The 12,118-nt window shown below is 45.2% G+C and overlaps 1 protein-coding gene across 1 annotated transcript in view; it reads right to left on the bottom strand.

Annotated features, from left to right (window-relative positions):
- LOC311141299 (single-stranded DNA-binding protein 2-like) overlaps positions 1-12,118 on the bottom strand; it is a 106,227-nt gene that overhangs the window by 46,257 nt on the left and 47,852 nt on the right. Inside the window, exons 2-3 of the mRNA XM_084176594.1 lie at positions 12,002-12,065; positions 11,572-11,656 (exon numbers count right to left, since the gene is read on the bottom strand). Of these exons, the coding sequence (XP_084032720.1) occupies positions 11,572-11,656; positions 12,002-12,065 (149 nt within the window). The remainder of the gene's footprint in view (positions 1-11,571; positions 11,657-12,001; positions 12,066-12,118) is intronic.

Below are 12,118 nucleotides of genomic sequence, written 5' to 3'. Positions count from 1 at the left end.
AGGTAGTGGGTTCGATCCCCGGGACCACCCATACACAAAAAAATGTATGCACGCACGACTGTAAGTCGCTTTGGATAAAAGCGTCTGCTAAATGGCATATTATTATTATTATTATTTACCACAGAGGGAGATGGAGAGAGGAGGGGGAGAGAGCGAGAAGAGAGGAGAGAGAGAGAGAGAGAGAGAGAGAGAGAGAGAGAGAGAGAGAGAGAGAGCGAGAGAGAGAGAGAGAGAGAGGAGAGAGGAGAGAGGGAGAGAGGAGAGAGGGAGAGAGCAAGATAAGAAAGAGAGACGGAGAAAGACAGAGAGGGAGGAGGGAAAGCGAAAGGGAGAGATAGAGAGAGAGAATGAGAGATAAAGAGTGGCGACTTATCTGAAGATAGTCCGTTTATTGTAACAATGTCTGTCTGTTAGAAAGGCAGACGGAGCGAAAACAGTAAGCGAGCAAAATGTAGTTATTGAAGAGAGAAGTTATAGTTTAACATTATATGAAATTCATAAAGTTGTAGACAGTGGTTTACAAATCAGCTGCTAACACACAAGCTATCAGCTTGTCAGTTGACATCTATCTGCTATGGTCTGTGAACTATTCTCAATGTTAGCACTCCTGTTAAAAGACAATCACATTCTCATTCTGCTAAAAACAGCTCCGTATCTGTTCCCATGTAATCTCTCTCTCTCTCTCTCTCTCTCTCCCCCCCCCCCCCCCCCCACCCCGGTGGTGATACTGCCATGAGTCACCCCACACTGCTCCTCAGCTAGGTTTAAAAACAGGAGAGTAGAGGAGACTGGAGGAGAGGAGAAGGGCTCTGTTGCCTGGAAACAGACTGGGGGTCCCTCCGACCCCCCACACAACCATCTCCTCCACCCCCCATTGGTCCACCAATAAGCTTGGCACCCACAATGCTCTAAGCCAGGAGATCCAAGAGTCTGTCCCTATAATGTGCTTATGTGATATACACAAAATGTAAACACACATTTATCCTGCTCAGAAAAATATACATAAAATCACCTTTCTTCAATGCTGACAGGCAATCATGGAATAGAATCAAATGTTACAAACAGAAAGATCTTTAGGTTTATGTATACCGTATGCACACACAGTGTGTGTGCGTGCGTGCAGTGTGTGTGCGTTTATACAGGTAACTGCCAAAATAATGGAAACACTTGCGTAAACGAGGGATACAAAGCAGGTGCTTCCACACAGGTGTTGTTCCTGAGTTAATTAAGCAATTAACATCCCATGCTTAGGGTCATGCTTGGCAGGCCTTAATTTGGGCTACCATGGCTATGCCCCCATCCACAGGGCACGAGTCTTCACTGTATGGTTTGATGAGCGTGAAAATGATGTAAACCATATGCCATGGCCGTCTCTGTCACCAGATCTCAACCCAATTGAAAAATTATGGGAGATTCAGGAGCGGCGCCTAAGACAGTGTTTTCCCCCACCATCAACAAAAAACCAAATTGTACGCGCCTACACATGGGGGAGGTTTGGGGGTGTGTAGTGTGGAGTGTGGGGGGATCTTGAATGGTTTGTGGTGGCCCAGCGCCCTATTAAGATACTTTATCTTGTTGTTTTCCTTATTGTGTGTGTGTTCTTTCTAAGTACATTGTGCCCTGGTAAGTGATGTCATGATTGGGGAATGTAATAAGGTGATGAGGCCATCACAGCCACAGAAATGCACTCTGGTCAGCTTGTACTAACAGGCAGGAAAACACAGGCACACACACAGACATTGAGAGTCATTGGAGTGATTCCTCACGAAACCCAGACAAAAACAGACCATGATTTGAGGGATTTTCACAAAATGTCATTCATAAAATAGTCATTTGAAGGAAGGATTGTTGACATATATTTGAAATTTTTTAAAGCATAATTGATAAATAATTGATAAAAGTTGGCATATTTATGACATTTTGGCCTTACCCAGACCTCCTTTAAGACTCCATAGTGTTTCATCTGTAGGTGTTACAAAGCAAATATTGGTGTCATATGAAGCTTTACCGACTGCTCTGTAATATGAGTAATATTTTGATTTCAATAACTTTTTTTTACATTAATTTATTAATATTGAAAAATATTAACATTAATATTGAAAATATATCATTTTTTGATTTGGCAAATGTTTTCATATATTGTTGAACATAATATATTCTACGGGAATATAAATGTTCTGGAGTGGGATCTCTGCCAGTATAAGAGTTATGATTCAATTTGTAAGCATTACCAACAGAGTGACTGTGAAAATGGATAAAAAATGGTTGCCATCTGCTGGTGATTTGCAGGATGTGCAATGATACAAGTAAAAGAAGGGCTGTGATTGGTTACTGTACATTGCCTACTATACTGATTTCTCTATAAAATGGGCCATAATTTTAAAACTAGCAGAGATCCCATTCTGGAACTTTGATATGCCTGTAGAGTATTTTATGGTAAATCAAAAAATTTTTTTTTTCAATATTCATGTTTTAATCAAAATACTACTCATATTACAGAGCAAGTGGTAAAGCTTCATATGACACCAATCTTTTTTAGCACCTACATATTAAACATTATGGAGTCCTAAAGGAGTCCTGAGTAAGGCCAAAATGTCATAGATATGCCAACTTTAATTATTTAATTATTTCTCAATTTTGCTTTTAGATACAAATGTAAAATATATGTCAACAATCCTTCCTCCAAAAGCCTATTCTATGGATTACATTTAGTGAAAATCCCCAAAATCATGGTATTTTTTTTGTCTGGGTTTCATGAGGAATGACTCTGACTGTTTGCTAGTGGGAGAGTAGTGTCACTGTGTGTGTGTGTGCGCGCGCGTGTGTGTGTGTGTGTGTACGTAGGGGACAGGGTCACATCAGGACAGGGGTGTTTCCAGTTAAACAGAGCAGTCCCAACCCTTGGTGTCCAGCTACCACACCCTACTTTCCCTACTTTCTCTGGATCCCTGCCAGAGGCTCCCAAAAATACCTGCCTGTGTCTGGGGGGATAGAAAGGGGTTGTGAGGCTTGTGCAGGTATTGGTTGAATATGCATGCATGTGTGTATGTATCATTCCTGGCCTGTGTGTCTGTCAATGCGTGAGGAAATGAGTGTGTCTGTATGTGTGAGATCTTGTACTTCCAGAGAGATCGCTTCGTCAGAGGTTGCCTTGTGCTTGATCTGCTCTCCTCCCTAACGGCACAGTGTCAGAGCTGACATCCTCCCCTATCTCTCCCAGTGATACCACAGGCAGGCTCCCCACCGCACCGCAACGCCTAGCTTAGCAGCCTGAAGCCTTATTGGCAGTACTGACTAGAGCGAGAAAAGCTACGAACAGAAGTGACTTTTTCGTAGCAGGTTAGGATAATTAATGCAGCAGGTTAGGATAATTAATGCAGCAGGTTAGGATAATTAACGTATAAGGTTAGGATACTTAGGTTAAGGTTAGGAAAAGGATTAGGGTTAGCTAATGTGCTCTCCTAACCTGCTAAGAAAAGTAACTTCCGCTCGTAGCTGTACTCCTTCTAGTTACAACCCTGATTGGCACTTGTTCTTGTCTGGCTGAGAAACAGTCTTTCATGCTGGATGAGCACTCTGTTCACACAAACACACATTATTATTACTTTTATTATTAAGTGTTTTACTTTTCTATTATTTCTCTATTTTCTTTCTATCTGCATTGTTGGGAAGGGCCCATAAGTAAGGATTTCACTGTTAAGTCTACACCTGTTGTTTAAGGAAGCATGTGACGAATACAATTGGATTCGATTTGACACACACACACAGTTGAATTTATAAAGCACACGCACAACATGATAACAACCAACATCTGAGGAACTCTTTATATTGTACTGTACATACATCCTCACACACATACACCAACATATACACACACATACACACACACACACACACACACACACACACACACACACACACACACACACACACACACATAGCCTTTGTAAAATGTGGAATTCGTCAATAAGAAAACAGTGTTTAAATGTCAGTTTCTACCCAAAGTTGTGTGTGTGTGGGGGGCTTTGTTAACATGCTTGAGTTGCTTTCACAGGTCTTACAAGCAATTTCATGCTGGCATGATTCTCTTTCCATCCTGTTTAATTTGCTCATGTTTGTGTTCAACTCCCTGTGATCACAAAGAAATTAGTTCTGATAACAGTGTGATATCAATAAAGCAGAACAAGAATAGACCATTGTTTCAAAAAGGTAGGGGGATTAACATGATAAGAAATGGGATAGAAGTCAGCTAGATGAGTGGTACCTATTAGAGCTAGACACAGAGGCAGGATTAGCTGGCAAGAAGTAGGGTAGAGGTGAGTGGTGCCTACATAGCCTGGCCTGGCTTGCTAGGCTTATAGTGGTACTCTGTGTGATGGAGATTGGAGACACAGCTACAAACGAGACTAGTACTTATCATGGCTCAAGAAAGAGCTGGATTAAATGTTAGAAAATGGGTCAGAAACTAGAGAGGTGAGTGATGCTACATGGTTCCCTTTACAGGCCCAATCCAGAGATCAAACTAACAGAGTATGACTGTTGTGGACCTGTTATGGGAAAACATTGGCACAGCATTATAGTGTCACCACATGACACTGAGAATCATCCCGCTTCTTTGTTACCTTCCAACCTCTCATAGAATCGTCAGGAACAATCTCATTGACCTGTGTGGATTGAAGTCTTATTCTTGAAAGCAAGGATATTATAGTAAATGAAAACTGAAACGAAAACAAAAACATGAACATAACAGTGAATTCATTTTACTGCAGTGGCCTGCCCAGTCACCAGATCTCAATCCAATTGAGCATCTGTGGGATGAGATGGAATGAGCTATTCAGAGTAGAGATCCACTACCAGCCTACTTGACACAAGCCAACTTGACACAATTGTGGGAAGAATTGGAGTCAACATGGTCCAGCAACCCTGTGGAACGCTTTCGACACCTTGTAGAGTCCATGCCCCGATTAATTGAGGCTGTTCTGAGGGCAAAAGGGGGAGCAACTAAATATTAGGAAGGTGTTCCTAATGTTTTGTACACTCAGTGTAAGTTGGCATTCCAGCAACTTTGAGAGAAAAAAAATTATATCAGCATTGTTCCTGTTGTTCACACACGTATCTGCCCTCTCATTGGCTAGAATGTCCCCGCCTGATCCTGCCCTCTCCCGCCTGCCTTTCTGGTCATTTATTCCCATTGTTAGAGTGGTCAGTCCAGTATCTTGTAAGTATATAGATCATCTTTGATCACTATCACTAACTATCACTAGCTAACAGGGGGGAAAATGGCTAAGTAGCTGACTTGATTCTTACATGTACTACTAAAGTTAAAAGCATTGGATTGGTGTAAACATGGGCGAGAGAAAGTTTCCTTCGTCCTTATTTTTGCTCCAGTCTCGGACATATTCTTTTTAAATCAAAGTCACAATGAGATTGACTTAATCATTTCAACCTAACCTTACCTATGACCTGACCCATCACCTTATGCATTACTGCCCCCCAGTTGAAAGTAGTGACATCCCAAAAAACTATACAACACCAATGGCTCCTAGCCTCCCACGCCTGCTTTCCATCCCTAACACTAAAACTGAAAAAAATAAATATAAAAACTAAATAGAAATAGTTTTATACAACTAAAACTAAATCGAAACTAGCAAATACGGTGTGAAAACTAACTGAAACTAAACTGAATTTGAAATAAAATCCAATAAAAGTCCAAAACTATTATAATCTTGCTTGAAAGACAGAAAAGCAATATTCTGTGAGTTAGTTTCTAATTGGTCCATTTCCGAGCTGATCGAAAGAATGTAAAAATAGCTTGTTTTGATGACTCCATGTCCCTCCTCGAATTAAATTGAAAAAGCACTTAGCAGAACTGTAAACGCTGCTTCCCTGGCTGAAACACCCAGACTGAAGATGGAAATCAATACAGCAGGACTCCTCACTTCATTCATCACTCTTTTCTTCCCTCACTTTTCCCTGGAGTTCCTGGAATACCGGCTCACGTCAGACACATAATGTATACACACACACATGTACACACACACAGTTGAGCATGCATGCACGCACGCACGCACACACACACACACACACACACACACACACACACACACACACACACACACACACACACACACACACACACACACACACACACACACACACACACACACACATACACACACACACATGCAAGCTCACATATGCAAGTACACACACAGACACACAGATAATACAATACATAATAGTATAGTAATACAGATGGACACCAAAGCATTGACACCATGGAATGAGCTGAGCACAGGAAGTATCTTTAAAGAACTGACTCAACTCTCTCTATCCATCTATCTCCCGAACAGTAATTATCTATCTGAAAAGAATTACCACAAATATGTCTGATTACATCTTCATCAGCCTCAAAGTCACACGATTGAAACAAATGACGATCTGCATCAAATCAAGGTGTTTTCCTTTTTCAATAGGGCCGACCATAATGGTCTCCTCATCTCTGTTAATTGAGCTGTGTAAAGTAGCTACATTATCTGTGTGGTAGATCAGTGCTGATTGGATCTCACAATCACCGTTAATTGAAAGTGACCCTAGCTAATTACAACCCATAGATTACATCCAGAAGAAGAACATGGACACATTTTCTGTGCCATTTATTTTGCTCACCACATGTATGCCTGTACTTAATTGATGCATTTTCCGAAAGTAATAGAAGAAGCTGAAATTGTGGAGTTTTCTAAAGATTAATTGTTGCCAGTAATTGTGTTTCTCTCTATGAAGTTAAGTAGTTAGACTGTGTGTGGTGTTGTTACCAGTAAGATTTAGAGGAGGCAGGATGAAGAGGGAATGGGCAAGGTGAGATTCCTCCCTTCCTTCCATTCCTTCCCTCTTTCTGTGCCTCAGATTCATGCTGCCGCTGTCCAGCCTCCCCCTCTCCATCTCCCTCTCTCTCTCGCCATCTCTCTCTCTCCCACTTTCTCTCTCTTCATAGCTCTCTCCCTTTCCATCCCCCACTTTCCCACTCCCCTTCCTTCTCTCCCCCTCTCACTCCATTTCCATTTCCATCCCCCACTCTCCCTCTCCCACTCTCCCCCTTGTTCTCTCCCCTTCATTCTCTCTCCCTCTCCCTCTCTCTCTCCCTCACCCTCCCTTTCCATTCCTCACTCTCTCACTCCCACTTCCTCCCCTCCTTCTCTACCCCCCCCCCACCCCCCCCACCCCTTCTCTATCTCAGGGCTCAGAGGTCGGGCAGCCCTCCAGCGCTCCTCTCCCCAGAGCCAGGATGACATCATCACAGTGCTGCTGCTTCGTTTCCCAGGAGCCTATTCCTCACACAGCATCATCACCAGCATCAGCATCATCTTCCTGCACCCACACTGCACACACAAATACACACACACGCACACCTCTCTTCCACACACTCCACCTCACACTGTGCACAGTGCCCCGACCTCCCTATATGCCTCCAACTACCATTCTCGCTCCCTACTCCCCGTTCGGCCATTGCTAAACCCAGAGTGAGAGGGGGTCTGTGGGGGGAGTAGTTTCCCACTCGGCCTGCAGCAGGATTGAGGTAGAGAGAGAGAGAGAGAGAGAGAGAGAGAGAGAGAGAGAGAGAGAGAGAGAGAGAGAGAGAGAGAGAGAGAGAGAGAGAGAGAGAGAGAGAGAGAGAGAGAGAGAGAGAGAGAGAGAGAGAGAGAGAGAGAGAGAGAAGAGAGAACCCTGCAGGGGTCTTGGTCGACATTTTTAAACGTGTATATTTCTATGTTTGAATAAAATCAACTATGTACACTATGTAGGCTACTTTGCCTGATGCTTTAAGCACTGCAATTAAAACCAGAAGAAAAAAACCTGTTCCCATCCAGACCCTCCTCCTGCCGCTGCCCGCTGCTGCTGGCCTTGGCAGATTCTGCCATTAAGCTCCTGAAGTGCCAAGTTATCGTACCAGTTCTACTGATCTGCGTGCCAGTTTTGATTTTCATATGCACATTGTCGTGCAATAGTTTCATTTAATTTATAATAAAGTCGCCATATCTCAAAATCAATGTCGTGGTTAATCCAAATTCTATCTAAATGAAAATGATACAAATCTAAAAGTAACTTCTATTGCCATTGCCAATATGTAAAAATAGATCCCCCCGGTACTGCTGCTCATTCCGACTGTCTCTCCAGACTCGGCAGTGCCATGGACAGCGTGCTGGCAACCATCCTGCGGTTAGAAGGGAAAGCGTAGTCCCTCCAGTCTCCAGTACTGGTTCCGGCACCAGCCCCAACACGACCACTACCTGCCTCCGTCCCATCTGAGCTGGTCCGCGGAATAACCCTGTCCCTCCCAGAGCGCTTTGACGGCACACCAGCGAGATGCAAGGGATTCCTTCTGCAATGCGACCTTTACCTCGCTTGCTACGCAGAGGCTGTCTCCAGGAGAGACAGGGTTGCCACAGTCACTGACCGGACGGGCCCTGGACTGGGGTGCCACGGTTTGGGAAACGGGCGGACCCGAGGTCGAGTCCTACGAGCGCTTCGCCCTCCTCTTCCGCTCTGTGTTTGATCATCCTGAGGAGGGCCGAAAGGGGGGTGAGCGTCTACTCCGACTACGCCAGGGATCTAGGACCGCCTCGGAGTTCGCACTGGAGTTCCGGACCATCGCGGCCTCCACCGGATGGAACGAGTCGGCTCTGGTCACTGTGTTCCAAAGCGGACTGCAGGAGGAGGTACAGATGGAGTTAGCCTGCCGTGATGACAACCTGTCACTCGACCAGCTCATCAGCATGGCGATCCGGTTGGACAACCTCCTGCAGTCCCGACGAAGACCTGCGCTTAATCCGGAGCCCATGGCTACACCTGCTCCGTGACCAGAGCCAATGGAGGTGGGCCCAGACACCTCCCTTATGGAAAGCTCCTTCCCCTGCCGGTTCCACAACGACCCTGGTCTCACCTCTCGGTGGACTTTGTCACTGACCTTCCCCCCTCCCAGGGGAACACCACTGTTCTCGTTGTTGTGGACCGGTTTTCCAAAGCTTGTCTCCTCCTTCCTCTGCCTGGGCTCCCGTCGGCCATGCAAACCGCGGAGGCTCTTTTTACGCACATCTTTCGGCACTACGGGATCCCTGAGGACATTGTGTCAGACCGTGGTCCTCAGTTCACCTCACTCGTATGGAAAGCGTTCATGGAAAGCGTTCACGGTCAGTCTCACCTCCGGGTACCGTCCTCAAGCTAATGGGCAGGTGGAGAGGGTCAATCAGGAAGTGGGCAGGTTCCTGAGGTGTTACTGTCAGGACCGGCCGGGGGAGTGGGAGGATTTTCTACCTGGGGCTGAGTACGTGCAGAATTCCCTCCGCAACTCCTCCACTAACCTCACTCCTTTCCAGTGCGTGTTGGGGTATCAGCCGGCCCTGGCACCTCGGCATCTGAGCCAGACCGAGGCTCATGAGGAGATCTGGAACGCTGTGCACACTCGTCTCCAGTGGGCCGTGCGTCGGCACAAGGAACAGGCCGACCGCCACCGCAGTGAGGTGCCTGTTTTCTCTCCAGGCGACCGGGTCTGGCTCTCCACCCGGAACCTGCCCCTCCGCTTGCCCTGCCGGAAGCTGAGCCCGCAGTTTGTGCGGCCGTTTAAAGTCCTGAGGAGGGTTAATGAGGTAACGTACCGTTTGCAACTCGCTGTTGATTACTGCATTAACCCAAACTTTTCATGGGCCTCTCCTCAGGCCAGTGGTGCCTGGTCCCCTCGCTGAGGCTGGACCCAGTGATGCCCCACCTCCTCCTCTGGACATTGAGGGAGGGCCGGCGTACTCGGTCCGTGAAGGGGGGGGTACTGTCATTAATTTCACCAGTTCCGAAGGTCTACGTCACTGGCTTTTTAGGCGTCACTGACATGGATCATTATCACCAACCCCGGACTGTCTTGTCTCATTACGCACACCTGGTTCCCATTCCCCCTGATTAGTATGTGTATATATGTGCCCTCTGTTCCCCATTGTCCTTGTCGATTATTGTCCCATGTCCGTTGGTCTCGTGAGTACCGTGTATTGTGCTCTTGTTGTTTACGGGTCTCATCCCGTGTATTGTGTAGAGGTTACACCTCGCTCTTTGTTTGGGTTACATCCCTTTTGTATATATATATACGTGTTTGTGTTGGGTGGAGTAATAAAACCCCTAATACGTATTCCTGCGCCTGTCTTCCTATCATTATATAAATAATAAATAAATTGGTCATTTAGCAGACGCTCTTATCCAGCGCGACTTACAGGAGCAATTAGGGTTAAGTGCCTTGCTCAAGGGCACATCGACAGATTTTTCACCTAGTCGGCTCGGGGATTAGAACCAGCGACCTTTCGGTTACTGGTACAACGCTCTTAACCACTAAGCTACCTGCCGCCCCATTATACAACGTGACACAAATAAAAACATTGCAGCCAGCAGGTAGAAAATATCCTGATAAAAATAAGTATCCTATAAATCACATTGGCTATGCATGGCCTGTCTGCAACGAACTTGAAACATTGTATCAACTATTAACTTGAGTCCTGCCTCAAGCTCATGCTAGCAAACTTGCAACATTGTATAAAATATTCTGGGCCCTCAGTTTCCTGCACCAGTGAGCTCCGGACAGACCGACACAGCTGTAGGCTATTTGCGCAAGGATAAGAAGTAATCAGGTAGGCCTTTTTTTATGACATTTCCATCAACAGAGCATGACATTTTTTCCCCTTTTCAAATAGGCTACGTTAAGGAACTATTGTCATTCTCAATGGATGTAAAAACAGACTTGGTTTACTTGCTTTTCGAGGCTAAGAAAAAATTACTGTGTGAGAAGCTCCACAGTGATGGTGAGTTAAGACAATCAGAAATAGTATCAGATCCCCAAATGGGCACATTTATAAGCCTACATTTGTGCGCAGGCCAGGTAGCCTAGGACTAGTTCTATGAGTAATCAGAAGCGTGTCCTTATTCAAGATTGACAGGAGCGCTCCAAACAAAAGACAATGAATACATTGACAACTGGTAAATGTAATGAAATAAACCAAAACATTTTCCTCACAAGTGTAGCCTAGGCGCTTTGCAAACGTGTCCACTCCTACAATGACAATGGTAAGACTGTAATAATAATATATTAAATGCATTAACAGAAATGACTGTAACCAAAGAAACATTGTAGATTCAAAATTATGGTAATTAAGGATAAATGTACTACTGGTGATACTGGTGTGCCTCCGCAATGGATTAGTCCACTCAGAGAGGCGTGAATCAGACAGGTGTCTCGTGTGCCATACATTTTTTAAAATATATTTGCCACTGCTCGACCAAAAAAATCTCTGTCGACCAACAGCCTATCGACCAAACAATCGACCAGTAGACTAAATGGGGTCAGCCCTAATTTAGAGATATGGATGTAGGCTACCAGGTAGCCTACATCCAGCCGCTAAACTCCTATCCATTGTACATCTATTGAAAAAAACTGGCAGAACACTGGTTAGCACCAGTGTCAGGCAGCAGTAGGCACCAGTGTGGGGCAGCAGTGTTTGTGGTTGAGGACGGGGTGAGGTAATGTTGATGGTGACTCACATAGTCATGGAAGGCCTTGGCCTCACTGGAGTGCTCACACGTTTCTCTCCTCTCCGGGGCTGCACAGTACAGGTCCCAGAACACACTGCAGCACAGGGAGGGCAGGGGAGGTTAGATACACAGAGGTTCTGAACAAACAAAAATAACAATATCTTTATCATTATCAATGTTATCATTCTGATTATTCCAAAATGTTACCACGGCCCGTATTCACAAGCATCTCAGAGTAGGAGTAGAATGGCCAGGTCCCCCTGTCCATTCATTATAATCTAAAAGGGAAAACTGATCCCAGATCAGCACTCCTACTCTGAGAAGTTTTTTGAATACAGCCCCAGTTAAGACGATTGATAACTCATTGTCATTTAAAACAAGTTGTAATAGAGAAGAGGAGAGGTAGGGGATGGAGTGAAGGACATTGTACTGTACTCACCACCACCAAGAGTGGAGAGGAACCCTGGGGGCTCTCCTAATGTGATGTTCTTCTCCCATCGGATCTACCCAAGAGACAGACAGAGAGAGAGACAGAGAGACAGAGAGACAGAGAGAG

The sequence above is a fragment of the Coregonus lavaretus genome (genome assembly GCF_964263955.1).
Source record: "Coregonus lavaretus genome assembly, chromosome: 14".
Classification (NCBI taxonomy): Eukaryota; Metazoa; Chordata; class Actinopteri; order Salmoniformes; family Salmonidae; genus Coregonus; species Coregonus lavaretus.
The sequence above is the reverse complement of the archived record's forward strand: the minus strand, read 5'-3'. Positions and strand labels throughout refer to the sequence as shown.